This window comes from Aspergillus piperis (assembly GCF_003184755.1).
Source record: "Aspergillus piperis CBS 112811 unplaced genomic scaffold BO85scaffold_2, whole genome shotgun sequence".
Taxonomy (NCBI): Eukaryota; Fungi; Ascomycota; class Eurotiomycetes; order Eurotiales; family Aspergillaceae; genus Aspergillus; species Aspergillus piperis.
Window position 1 is genome coordinate 1,878,641 of NW_020291592.1, and position 13,431 is coordinate 1,892,071.

A 13,431-nucleotide genomic window follows, 5' to 3' on the forward strand; every position below is an offset into this window, starting at 1 on the left:
ACAAGCAGCATGCTTCTATCCCAAAATAGAGTTCAAAGTTGTTTCTACCGCTTGCTTCAGTCGAACTTTCGTCTAATATTGTTAAAATTGCCCGCGTAAGATACAAAGTAGAGGTGTTACTTTGGTAAGAATCGCAAAACAGCCCACTCGTAGTCCTATCGCCCACCCTATAGAAGAAACTCCCATCCCTGGAAATCAACACTTCATCGATCCCGAACTCCTTGACCAAATTACCCAGTGTGTATCATGTTAAATCAGGAGAAACAAACTAGATAAAGCAAAAGTAATCGCCAACAGGTTTGAAAGATCAGTTTACCACGCGTGTCTCCCATCATTGACATCCAGATCATTCCCATTCCAGTCTTCATCGCCACTGAGCTCGTCGTCGAGGAAATCCCCCTCATTGTATTGTGTCTCAGACGGACGCTGATTGTCAATGCGGACCATCACAACATCACACATGCCTTGCCTCGCAGTCAGTGGTTTGTCGCTGGCCTCCCGAGATTGCTGCTTCTCTGCATTTTCGGTTTCATCATCGCCGGTCTCGGAGAATTTCCTCAGAGCAAGACGCGCGCTCTTGCGTTTAGATGGTGTCGAAAGCCCGCTATGTTGGGTGTCAGAGTGCGTATGAGTCTCCTCGGCTTGTGGGTTACGACTCTGATGGTTTACATCTGATTGCGGAGCGGCGCGAGGGATAGAACGCAGGTTCGGGTCCGGGGGTGGACTTCGTCGTAAAAACGTCTGCTCTAACTTTCCGATCCATTTTTCCCTAAAGGACGCACGATCTCGCCAGCCGATCTTGAGGATTGCACTGATCACAAGTCGTCGCAAATTTCGCAGTTCGGACGCTGCATCGATGAGCGTCCCAAAGAAGACCTCGGCTGTCGTATCGTCCCATTTGCGCAACTGAATCAATTCAATGTCCTGCAGCGTGGATGGCCAGGTTGGAACACCGGTTGACAGGTCAAGCAGGGCTTGAAAGTGGGGTTCGACGTCGTGATAGCTTGACGCATCATACATGGATATATCCATCTTGAACTTCTGGAGATTCTTGCAGGACTCTGCAAGATTCACAGCGAAGGCTAGGCTTAGATGGCGGTTATGTCTCAGATCTAAGATCTGTAGATGATGACCATGGGAGAAGAGAAATGAGCCGAGATTCATGGCAGTGACGTTGTCGCAATTGTTAATGGTGAGTGAAGTAAGTCCCATGGGCAAGTTGGGGAAGAGGTACTCGTTTACGATGGAACATTGTACAAAATCCAAGCGGCGCAGGTCTGGGAGTTCTCGTAGGGCTGTCGCGAGAACCACTTCGTTTTCATCGGAGCCCGACTCGTCACCATCCGCATCCTCTGAAGTCAAGTGCAACAATCGAAGTTCCTGGAGTCTATGAAATGCGGGCTGCAAGTGTTTTTCCAGCATTATAGGTAGCAACTGTCTGGTCTCCATGAAACGACTGTTCCATTCCCATGACCGTAGGTGTATTGAACTGGAGACCAGTGATGTAAAGAGAGAATCTGGGTATGTCCATCTCGACCTTGGGTTCAGCCAGGGGGAGCCGCCCAGAAAGTAATCTTCTTTATGGTAGAGACGCAGTGTTTTGACCTGAGGGGTTTGTTCAATTAGCCTTGACAACTCAAAATATCCCAGAGTCGGTCCGCTCTTGTAAAATAAAAGACTCTCAACGTCAACATGCAGTTCTTTGACCTTGCTAACGTAGTTAGTGGAAAGAGAGTCTTGGGGCTTAGCCAGTAGCTGTAGCAAAGCATGGGCCTTAGCTGCTGGCAGGAGGGGAGGACAATGATAGAGAGCCGCCAGCGCAGGTTCATGAAACGCATGACACATCAAAGCAATGTTCACGAGCCACTGGACGGAGCTATGCCTACTCGCGGTCTTTTCATCCATTAGTGGGCTCGCTGCACAGGAGAAGATATCAAAGAGTATGTGGTATGGGAGAGTTTGCCATGGTGGAATGACCCCCGACGTAACAATCGGCGTATTATCTTCCTCAACCTTCCTACGTTTTTTGAGCGGTCGGCCAAGCTCGATACGTCTCCGACCCGTGCGCTTCTCCACGTTCTTTGTCTGGGAGCGAGTCTTCACCGTTCGGTTGCGCGGGGCTCGTGATGGCGCAGGACGACTGTTCGTCTCAGTAAACGGGTAATTAATATGCTCAGGGGCGTCAATCGTAGGGACTACAGCCTCCGGCTCATCATTGGTGGCATCAAAGTCATCGTCAGTGGATTCCTCACGGTAGGATTTGGGCATGCGAGCTGAGTTGCGGGGGCGCAGCGAAAGCGACAAGCGCCTCGCTCGTTCCTCGTCTGACTGGGTATCTTCGTCATCACGACCTTCGGAGCTGCTTTCTTCATGGTAGGATTGGACTTGGGTGCGACTGGAACGGATGGGACGAGACGATCTCGATGACGGGGCCATGGCGGGACGAGTGAACTGATTTGATAGTAGGCGGTGTGAGTGACCACAGGGAGTGGCAGGCGGCACAGGAGCTGTTGCTGCTAGTGCGGCTGCTACTAAGCTCCAGGTGGTGTACGGTAGGCGGGATGCAGGGGAGAGGATCGCATTTCATCTGGATGAACACCAAGGAATATGAGAAGATATTGTGAGAAGAGCAGGTAAAATCTGGAGGGGAAAATAAACATAGGCCGTAGGAGAAAGAAAGAGGAGGTGAGTTACGGAGTAGTGAGTAGGAAAAGGAAAGAATGATGTCGCCGTTCCAGGTCCATCGCAGCTTCCCAGTTGGGGAAGGCGGAAAGGCGGACAGGCGGGAGGCGGGAGGCATTATCGATAAGGGGGTTCGGCAGATTCACTAGTGCCTAAGTAGACTAGCGGGGGAGACATGTGACGAGTGTGACGGCGTGACAGGACCAGGCATCAAGTTCCCCCGCCCTGAGGCCACAACGCTAGACTATAACAGGCATCGCAGCATAGGCCTGAAGTCCCGAAATAGAAACAAGTCAAGTCAGCTCCTCCCAATCGAGTTATCACCGGCTTTCTTTAAAGCGCCGCCGTCGGCCAGCCACCTTCTCCTCTTTTTCTCCTCCCCCTTCCATTTGGCGCCTGGCGACAATGCTCTGTCGGTCGAATCTTCGTCGCCGTCGTCGTGGATTGATGCTTACAATCCCGAGCGGGTATCATCTTTGCTTGTTCTGACACTTGCGAGGAAAACAACCCCCCGAACTCCCCTAAACCATCGATTGTTTCCCATGCGCACTACTCGTCATTGGGCTGGTCCCTAATTTTACCCGTGCGGTTTGCGATCTGATAGGGTCTTACGACGTCGGCGCGTGCTGGAAAGAAGATCTGCCCTATCTCATCTCTCTTCGAGTCAAAAGCTAAATCCATATGATACTACTTACTCCTCCACCTTCCCTCCTATCCTTATTATTATTCTGATTATCATTATCATTATCGTTACTACTTCCTGTGTTTACCATTGCACCAACATCTCTCTATTGAATATATAGAATCGCTTTCCATCCGGCGATTTTCTCTCCTTTCTTTTTCCCTTTTCTTCCACATAATCACAGTGTTTGCTGTTTGCTTGCTTTCTGTCAAAAAAGAACCTTCAAGATGGAATCTTCCTTTCCCAACGTGATGAACCAACCTGTGCCGCCGGAACGGACTGAATTAGGGCCTCCATCCATGGTCATCCAACAGTACGCAAGGTATCCTCCGGCTCTGGAGCCTGGTTTACATAGCGCTTCTCCCATAGGCAGTGCTCGCACTCACATAGCTCCCTCAAAGTCTCCACCTCTGGCGCGCAAAGCTACCCCGCGCAGTCTTCAGGCATCGCCAACCGGCCCACGGCCGATAGCGCCGCCTCCTCCACCTCCTCCACCTGCAATGGTGGCGCACTCAGGACCCTCGATCTCGCCTCCAATGTATGATTCTATTCGTCCACGGCCGCCACGGGAGTCGATGGACCAGACAGAAACACGATCCCTGCCATCTCGCGATCTGACTGACAGCTCCATTGATGACGCCTACATCATGTTTGTCTTCTATTGCAATCCAAATGTCCCTTTATCCGTGGATACCTCAGAGCTCCGCAAGAACTTTCGCTGCCCACCCCGGAGTGATGGCAAGAGTTTCAGTATATTCGCATTGTGGGAGCTTATTCGGAAGCTAGATAGTAAGGAGCTAAAGACATGGATACAACTGGCGATCGAGCTGGGGGTAGAACCGCCTTCCTTGGAGAAGAAACAGAGCACCCAGAAGGTCCAGCAATATGCTGTTCGGCTCAAGGTTTGTCGCTTATGTTATTCCGGACAGAATATGTGGCTAGTGGACTAACCAATCGCTAGCGCTGGATGCGCGCAATGCACGTTGATGCATTTTTCGAGTATTGTCTTGGTCACCCGCATCCCTATTACACCCACCTTCCGCCTGCCAATGTGATCAGCGACAGCCGCGATGGAGTACCACTGGAAGAAGATCTTGCGCTACGGGCTCTGGTTCCGCAATGGAGGCCGAAAAGGGGCCGCAAGCGAGCTGAGGAAGAAAACGAAAGACTAGCCATGGCGAAAAGGCCCCATCTCGATCCAATTATGGGCGTGCTGCAGCCAGGGCCATTCCCAGGTCCTCCAACACCATATCCATCAGGTGCGCTGCCATTTAGCACCTTCCCTGACGAGATGGGGTCGCATGATCCGTGGATGGGCAGCGCACCTCCATTCCCACCGGAAGGGACTTCTGAGCCTTCGTCGCAGTCGAACCAGGACCTGCGGTGGCGACCTATCGAACGAGATTCGTCCCCGGGGAGTTATCCGCATTCTGCTATAGCACCCAGGAGCCAGCATGAGTCTGAAGTCTTCATTCAGCCTGCAGAGCCGCGCTCAGCGGTCACAATGTCTTCTTCTGGGGAAAAGGCGCGACCTAAACGACGCCATGGCCCGGCAGTGTCATCTGCCTGGCCTAGTAACACCAGTAGCAATGGAAAGACCAGAGGTCGGCCACCAAATCGAGGAACTGTCTCTGGACCATTCTCCTCGTTCCCAGTCAATCCGAATCGCACTGATCCATCCCATTTACCGGGTCCAGGGCTTCGGAACTCCCCTGCTATGCTCCTCGATCAGGACTCTGCCGGTCGATTCAATCACTCCCCTTTCCAGCAGTCCCCTACGCCGTTCCATTTCGGTCCCAAGCCAGATAAATTACAGCTTCAGGTACCGCCTCATGCCGGCACACCTGTCCGTCTGGCAACCCCTCCTACCCTAATGGTCAACAGTATCAACAATGCTCCTGGGTCAACGAAATTGGAGGGACAAGGTCCGCAGCGTAACGGTACTCTGGCCCCTCTAAACGACTTCATGAGCAATGTGGGCGTCACCAACCCATCTGCCTACGCGAACCGCAATAGCGTACCACATGCGGATATATCTTCCGATGATGTTGTGCGTGCACTGTCAAGTGAACTTCTTCGCGGAAAGACCACCGGTCGGCCTGCTCCTATTAGCACCGAAGAAGCCCGGGCTCTAGCAATGTCTGTAGTGTCCAGCTTGACCACTACATATGCCAAGCTACCAGCCGGCTTGGCGGCGCTCATGTCCGCCTTGCATCTTGGGCTCGGACAACAATTTGGCTATCCAGGGGTGACGGACAGCTTGATGACTGTGAACATCAAATCAGAGCCTGCTGTAACCTCAGGCACACCAAGCACCGACGGGAGCCCCAACTATGTGTACACCATCTCTCATGAGTACAAGCACGGACTTCGGTTCTCGACGAAGGTTACGTACGGAGACCTGAGCATCAGCACCCCGACTCCGGACAGTCACAAGCTGGACCCTACGCCCCGGGTAACCGAGGAACTGGAAGCCAGCATCGCAGAAGCCGACAGCATGACAGATGCAGAATTTGAAGTGGATGCGGAGAATTCCACTCCCGACGCAACGTGGAAACAACGCTACCTCAAGCTCCGAGCGCAGGTGCAGCGAAAGGAGCGAATGCTGTCGCAATATAAGCGCAAAATCCTTGAGTCTGTGATGGCAGACATCTAAGCTCTGTGAGCACTGGTCGCTCACAGAGAAGTACCCTTTGTGGTCGTCTCATAATCCCCTCCCAAGCCCCCTCCCTCGATTTGTTGTGATACCCTATACAGTATATTCCTATGTAAATTGTCGAGGTCCACCTGAACACACTTATAAAACTTCATTTTCTTCTATGCTCTTGGTTGTGTGTCTGTTTGTCTGTTGGCTGGAGCCAAATGGCGCTCTCCTGCTGTTTGTTGGTTTCGGTTCGGTCTTCTTTACAGATACCCCTTGAGCGAACTTGTCCGATCTGCTTCACAGCCTGTTAGGTAGTATAGAGTATCTTGATACCATCAATGTTTAGTTCATATTTGCAGTTATTGAAACCCTATGCAAGTCCTGGAGTCCATCATAATATCCTGTCGGAGTATCGCATGATTCGACATCCATCCTTCATCGCCCAACCTAATAACAAGCAAGCCCGCAAGCAAAAGTCACAGCGCATCCAACCATCCTTCTGCCCCATCAATGATCACTCAGTAACTCATCTTTCCCTAAACCTGAATGCATCATCCACCAAACCGACCAATCAATCATGTAATTCATAGCAAAGAAAGCCAAAGCCCTCAAGCCTCATCCACCTCCACATCATCACCCTCAACCCCCTCCTCCTCACCATCCACAGCCTCCTCCTCCTCCTTCACAGCCAACTCCTCACCATCACCATGAACCGGATCAGAGAGTCCCTCCTCCCTCAAAGCCGCCTTCACCTCCTCATCCTCCTCAGTCTCATCATCGTCTTCCTCCTTCTTGATCCCAACGCCAGCATGCTGTTTCTTCTGCATCCAACTCTCAGCCCTAGCGACAGCCATCTTCTTCAACCCCTTAGCCTTCTTCGATGCATCACTGATGCCATCAGCCTTGCGCTTTCTGCCCTTGGTAGGGGTGGATGGAGTCGTGCTCTCTGTAGCGGTAGTGGTGCTGGTACTAGCCCCGGTCCGCTTCTTAGCGGGCGCGCTGTTGGCAGAGGGGAGTGAGCCGCCTGAGCTGTTGATGCCATGCGATTTGAGGAGGCGTTCGTAGCGCTTGGCTCTGTTTGTATGTAGTGGTAGAAGGTTAGTGGGGTATTGCGCGTAGTATAGTACTCGTGTTTATTTGTGAAGTGTGGAGGATCATGCGATTAAAATCATATGGAGGTTGAGGAAATATATATTTCAATAGTATGTGTGTGTATGAATGTGTATGTGACTGAGTTGGGAAACTGAAGGGACAGGATGATAATCAACGTACGCAGCGGCCTTGGTGATGATATTGCATTCTTGTGCGACGACGGTGAAGTCAATCTGTTTGATTGTTATATTAGTCTGGTTTGCTCTGGGAGGGTATGATGAGATAGAACGTGCCTTGCCGCTGTTAGAGTGGCGGATGCAGCTGAGGAGGAATTGAAGCTGCTCTTCCGGGGTGATGCGGTTGGGCTTGGATGGGGTAGTGGTGGTAGACATGTTGAGCTGGGTTTATTTTTGCTCGAGTCAGGTTGTAAAAGGGCGAGGGATGAGTGGATGTAAGTGAGAATCTTCTCGTTTCTTGTGATCGTGGACTCGGTCGAGTGTTAGGGAAGATGATCGCTTGGGAAAATGGGAACGGTGGATTGAGGAATAAGGGCAGTAGAGATAGAGTAGGAGGATGGAAGGAAGTAGTCAGAAGGAAGAGAAGGAGAGGAAGAAGGTGGGAGGGCAGTAACACTGAGACGAGCGGAGGGTTGAGGAGATGTTATTAGCGGAGTCACTGCTGCCTTCGCTTAGGTTTCTTGTGAATAAATGAGATATTTGACATACGTCCGAGCGTCTCAGACTGGGAGGTGGAGAAGTGAAGAGTCTCTAGTGAACAGTGATAGGATACTACGCTCTTGCACTTCTCAACAAATACTATGACGGAGTGGCTAGGCAGTAGGTCAATTCTCCCATTTAACAGGTATTAGTGCTCTAAGGCTACAGAACCCTCCCAACCAACCCAGCTGTTGAGAATCTGTTAAGTAGAGATTGTAGAGTAAACTTCCCAACCCCGGTAACAACGCAAGCCCTGCAATGTAATAAGGAAATACAAAATGCGTTGCGTCAATCTCCACCCCTTCCAGATAGGCCTCCTTAAAATTCTTCGCGCTAAATGGACCTTCCACGACTATGTAGACCAAATGAAGACAATGAAATGAGCATACTATATGGACTCAGTTGTTTGAAATCCAATTAAGCGCTCAGCAAAATCGCGCGTAGAAGTTCACGCCGTAGCACACTCCATGCCACCATCCGGGGTATTGTCTTCCACGAGATTGTCTTCATCGTCTTCGTCTTCCTCCTTCACAACAACAGCCGACTTAGCCCCGCACTTGCGGCCCTTAGTCCCCGACTTAAGCGTACCAGTGGCAGGAATGGGCTTCGAAGTAGTAGCCTTCGCTCCCTTACGCGCGGCGACTTTCCTGCCCTTGGGCTTGACGGGAGTAGGCACGTCGGAGCCAGACTGCTCTGCGACGCCATCACCAGCCTCGGTAGCACCTGCAGCGCCTTTATCTTTATCGCCATTGGCACCTGCACTCTTGAGTACGCCAGAGCCGGACTTGGCCTCAATACTGTTCAAATTGGGGCGCTTGCGAATGGCACGGAAACGGTTGCCGACTGAAGCAACATTGCTGTAACCCATCATGTCTCCAACCTTGGTAAGATCGATCTGAAGATAGCAAATTGGTGTTGTTAGAGCCTATATCTGCGAATGGGAGAGTATATTACCTGCTTGTCGTCCCCCATGCACTGCAGACAGGCGAGGAAGAACTGCGCGTCTGCATAAGGGATTTCTAGACCGGCGTTGATGGACTTCGCGGCCTTGGATTTCGTGGCCTTATCCATGGCGAAGGTTGAAGTATTCGGTTTTCTAGATGGTATAATGTAGAGAGGTTGTAGGTTAGATGATTCAGATATGAGAAGTGAGTAAAAGTAAACGGGCTAATCACCAAGATGGAAAGGAGATGAAGAGAGACCGTTCGGGTGGTGAAGAACAGAGACAAGTGAGAGATCAAGCCACAAAGCCCCACCGTATAAACACGCCAAAATGTGAGATGCCTCACAGAGCAGTTCGCTACTATTTCAGGTTAATCGGCGAAGCCAACTCCCGGTCCACTCTCCCAGTGTAGCTGGTAATATCTGTTGGTGGTGGTATGAGGGAAAAGTGAAGCGGGTTATAAGATGCTACGCACCATCAATGCCAAAACTACCGCCCAACTGAAGAATAACTTCATAAGCAAAAGCAATATCATATTTCTGCTATCAGGATAGGTTCAGCAAGGGACATCGGTCCTTGTGATCGTTTGTCGAAGCCAGCAACAAATCCCCAGAAAACCCGCTTCCAGATCCCACAAGGACCGAGTTCTACCTGCCACTGGTTATCTCAAATGCAGAAACGAGAATTGAGACTGATGTTCATCAGTCCTCAATGACAGTAATATCCGACTTTCTGTCCGATAATTCCTCCTTGGCCTCCCTATCTACACTCTTGCCTTGGTCGACCGGTTCTTCTTTGATCTCGTCCAGCTTCTTCTCCTCGTCTTCTGGCTCAGACTTATAGGCCTCCCAGCCAATTGAAGCCATAGAAGTTGGCAAGTACGGCTGCTCATGATTCTGCTGCTGGTAGAAACTACCTGCAAATCCTCCCATCGGTGTGTACATGTTGTATTCATCCATACTGTATCTGTGCGGGTAGTAGAATCCCCAAGGATATGCCATATGGGGGAAGAACGGTCCCGGATGCATGGCATGAGGAGGAGCGAGAGGTATATCTGCCATACGAGGCATTGTCTCACCGTAACCTTCCTCCTTGACCTCCTCCTTGATTTCCTCCTTAATGGGGACGAAAGGTTCAAAGTCAGGGTAAGAAGTCGCCGGCGCCGTTGTAGCCCCTGCCCTACTGGAGCTAGCTCTGGCTGACCTTCTGTTCTCGACTCTCTTAGGGCGCGCCGCTTTCTGGTTGGGCCCTTGATTTTCCAGCTGGCCTTTGAGCCGCGAGTACCGCATTCTTGCAGCATGCCCATTGGAGATATTCAGCTGCGAGGCAACCAAGGCCCAGTCGATCTACTCAGTTGTCAGCTACTATTACTGTCTCCCAAAGTTTCATTCACGAACCGTTCTCAAGTCCAACTGTTTCATAATGGTGTACAAGAATTTCACAGCCGGCTCATCGACTGACATCATAGACTTGGTGCGTCTGTAGTTGGAAGCGGTGGACGTAGCCGATGATGGATTTGTTGGAGATGCGAAATCATTCTCGGCTTGATGATTCATGGTTAGGTCGGACTTCAGAGTACCTGCTATGCCAGAAGCACTCATGTCAGGGAGGACCACTCATAGGGGGATATGTGAGGAGGGGACGTACCAGACGCACTCAGCTTGACGGTGGTTTTGGTAGGAGTTGGGCTCCGGCTTTCCATCGCCTCAACTACTCCAACGTACATATGTGAGTGTTGGTGACCTCCTGTTCAAGGACAATGGAATATGAAGTGTTCACTGTGTGAGAAAGATGTTGGAGGTGAATGATGAGAGACGGATGAACATGGCTTTGGACCTGATACTTATAGACCTACATTCCAGTACCGGATTAATTTTCGGTATCTCCTTTGTGAGTAAATTGAAGTACTGTATTCATGCTTGTCGTGAGGGCTCCACTTTGTTTCTGACATAGACAGGGTATGTGCAGTTAGGCATTGGCTCCATACAGATGCCTAGCGCCCTGTTCCTGTAAATGTCACAGAATACCGAGCTTGATTGGTGCTATTCACCCGTGCATGCGGGCTAGTAAGTCCCGCTGCTGGCACAGGATTGGGAGACTGGGTGTAGCCCACCAGAAAACAAAGCTAAGGTTGGGTCTAGATGCACTCTAGGCAGTCGGTTCTGGGTAGTCCGTCCATGTTCTGTGAATACAGACAAGGTCGAGGTCCAGATCTCCCATTTTTAGTAGGTGTTTGGTACCAGATATATGGGCTCGCTAAGATATAATTGTACTTGTGCAAGATGGAACTGCGCAATTGAATTGCTATCCCAATAAGAGTGTGTATCATGTCATATCTCATGGTGAGATGCTATTACATACTACTGATATCTCCATGAAACTGGATTGGGAGATATGGCAGAGTATATACCGAAATATTCACCAGCCAAGGATAACTGGTAACGCGTGAAAGCTACTAGTAATCAAAGGGTCTATTTGTGGCTCTACTTTGCCATTGGAAGTTTCTCGAGACAGCTGTACCTGGAACATTATCTCCAAACCCTACTTGTCCTGTCACCTTTAGACTTTACATGCTTTTACACGTATATTATGACAACCTTTATGTCTGAGTAGGCAATGCAGGCACAGATAGCTGCATGATAAATTATACTAGTAAATTGATTAAATATTCCGGAAACGTACCTCTGCCTGTAAACAAAAGTGGATGATTTATCTTTCCATGAAACACCAATCACACCAAAACAATTAGCAGGTAGTACCGATGTCTCGTTCTATTTTTATATGCCAACTAGACTTACGGAAGATGCCGTGGTTCTGTGCATATTCGCGTGGCTCTCTCCGCGATAACTAGTCACTACTAGTACTTCTCCTTGGGAGAAGCCGCCAACCGTACGGTTATTTCCACAAGGGTCAAATCCTACACAGTGAATACTCACAGGAAGGATTCAAACCTAGATTTGGTGTCACTGTTGCCTGTTCAACCATGTTTTCCTACTGTTTACTCGATCGTGGATTTCCAACTTCAGCGATGATGTCGACAGTGGGTCCTGACTAATCCCACCACCGCAATACCCCTCTCGGCATACAAGGTGCAGATATTCTGCTTCGGTATATCATTTCTCTTTGCAGGAGTTACTAAGTGAACAAGATGTCCTTGGTCGCAATAGGTGCATGCTATGTGGATACAATCCTAACGTTGGTTGGCATCCTCTACTGCTAGTTCCCAACTTTTCAGTAGCTAACTCTTCGTATCAGAACACCCCACTATCCCGGAGAAGATGATAAGCTACGAGCTTCCAGCATCTCTCATCGGAGGGGAGGTAACTGTCCAAACTCTCTGGAAGTCTTGAAGCAGTTAACAACGAATGACTCTTCAACCACTGATGTCTCCCTGAACCTGATTGCTGTCCTACCTGCGAAGACGTCTACAGCTGCCCAAGAGATTCAGTCAGCATTCAAGCCCCACGTTGACCTGTCTCATTGTATCTTTCGAGAGGCCTTCAATGAGCCTGCCTCAAGTTACATCATCAAGAGTGAATCGTCTGGCAGTCGTACCATTGTCAACTACAATGAACTGCCTGAGATGACCGTGGATGAGTTTACCCAGATTGCCGGCAACCTCACCAACCCAACTTGGTTCCATTTCGAGGTTTGTCATTACATTTATGATGCATTCTCCGGAGCTAACAACTTCCTTAACAGGGTCGGATACCTGACGTGACTTTATCATGTATCCGATATCTCCGTCAGCGGTACCCATCCGCGACTATCAGCGTCGAGGTTGAGAAGCCTGGACGCGAGGGTTTGCAGAACCTAGCAGAGGAAGCTGATGTAGTGTTCTACTCGAAGAGCTGGGCTCAAGTAAGGGACCCTTGATCAAGGAGTCCAGATCATGCGACCCTCTAACCACCGACTCGCAGGGAAACGGATATCACACTGCTGAAGAATGTGTTCGGAAAGAATCGACACTGACACGAAAAGCGTATGGTTCTTGCTGTATTTTACACATTGAGTCTAAGGGTGCTAATTTAACCAGGTCCTTGCTGTGCTGCACTTGGGGTCAAGACGGTGCTGTGGCTTTTGAGCCCAAGACACAGACTTCAGTTCATAGTCCTGCATATTCTGCAGCAAAATTTCAAGTCATCGAGTAAGTCGGCTATGTTTTCATCACTCTCTTGGTCCGGATTATTGTTTGTACCCTTGCGGCAATTGTTGTTGGCTATTAACGATAGTTTCTAACATTAAACAAGCCCGATTGGCGCAGGTGACACTTTTATAGCCGGTATGCTATACGCACTAATTTGTCGAGGAAATAAATGGAGCCTGTCCCAGAAATTGGGATTTGCCAATCGACTTGCGGGTATGAAGGTCTCCCAGGAGGGGTTTTCAGGGCTTGCAAGAGCCTTGGAATCTTTTCCTTAGAGACGTTGTGTATTGTTGCAGAGAGTAATTTTGCAGGGTAACAAGCAGTGAGAATATGTCATGGTGGGCTCGAGAGTAGGAGAGCAAAAACCACTGCGAGTGCAGCCGTTATGTTTCGTGATGAACTAAAAGCAATCATATAAGCTGCAAGATTAGCAACTTATAAGCATATCGTGCATATCATCGTTGAGGCGATAAACTATTAACATGATTGTTACGATCACACGTGATAAGAATCTAGATTCAACTG

At 49.8% G+C, this 13,431-nt stretch overlaps 6 protein-coding genes across 6 annotated transcripts; 2 read left to right on the top strand and 4 right to left on the bottom strand.

The window, feature by feature from the left end:
* Positions 1-55: 55 nt before the first annotated feature.
* BO85DRAFT_445521 (uncharacterized protein) lies at positions 56-2,756 on the bottom strand. Its single transcript, XM_025659283.1, has one exon. The coding sequence runs from the start codon at positions 2,434-2,436 to the stop codon at positions 313-315; it is 2,124 nt and encodes a 707-aa protein (XP_025520018.1). The 5' UTR covers positions 2,437-2,756; the 3' UTR covers positions 56-312.
* An 835-nt stretch (positions 2,757-3,591) lies between these two features.
* abp2 (putative ARS binding protein Abp2) lies at positions 3,592-6,020 on the top strand (the record flags this gene model as incomplete). The annotated part of the gene is made up of 2 exons (XM_025658483.1): positions 3,592-4,266; positions 4,326-6,020. 2 exons carry the CDS (start codon positions 3,592-3,594, stop codon positions 6,018-6,020), a joined length of 2,370 nt encoding a protein of 789 aa, XP_025520019.1.
* Positions 6,021-6,326: 306 nt separating this feature from the next.
* Positions 6,327-7,743, bottom strand: BO85DRAFT_516644 (uncharacterized protein). The gene is made up of 3 exons (XM_025664858.1): positions 7,394-7,743; positions 7,281-7,333; positions 6,327-7,082 (listed from the first exon to the last, which is right to left on the bottom strand). The coding sequence occupies exons 1-3, from the start codon at positions 7,490-7,492 to the stop codon at positions 6,617-6,619; spliced, it is 618 nt and encodes a 205-aa protein (XP_025520020.1). The 5' UTR covers positions 7,493-7,743; the 3' UTR covers positions 6,327-6,616.
* A 135-nt stretch (positions 7,744-7,878) lies between these two features.
* On the bottom strand, positions 7,879-8,946 carry BO85DRAFT_501766 (uncharacterized protein). The gene is made up of 2 exons (XM_025664179.1): positions 8,771-8,946; positions 7,879-8,711 (listed from the first exon to the last, which is right to left on the bottom strand). The coding sequence occupies exons 1-2, from the start codon at positions 8,885-8,887 to the stop codon at positions 8,265-8,267; spliced, it is 564 nt and encodes a 187-aa protein (XP_025520021.1). The 5' UTR covers positions 8,888-8,946; the 3' UTR covers positions 7,879-8,264.
* A 514-nt stretch (positions 8,947-9,460) lies between these two features.
* BO85DRAFT_434731 (uncharacterized protein) lies at positions 9,461-10,485 on the bottom strand (the record flags this gene model as incomplete). Its single annotated transcript, XM_025658484.1, has 3 exons — positions 9,461-10,105; positions 10,157-10,338; positions 10,407-10,485. The coding sequence occupies 3 exons, from the start codon at positions 10,483-10,485 to the stop codon at positions 9,461-9,463; spliced, it is 906 nt and encodes a 301-aa protein (XP_025520022.1).
* A 1,372-nt stretch (positions 10,486-11,857) lies between these two features.
* BO85DRAFT_445524 (ketohexokinase) lies at positions 11,858-13,403 on the top strand. The gene is made up of 6 exons (XM_025659284.1): positions 11,858-11,954; positions 12,015-12,408; positions 12,462-12,620; positions 12,680-12,741; positions 12,796-12,906; positions 13,010-13,403. Exons 1-6 carry the CDS (start codon positions 11,908-11,910, stop codon positions 13,179-13,181), a joined length of 945 nt encoding a protein of 314 aa, XP_025520023.1. The 5' UTR covers positions 11,858-11,907; the 3' UTR covers positions 13,182-13,403.
* The last annotated feature ends 28 nt before the right edge of the window (positions 13,404-13,431 follow it).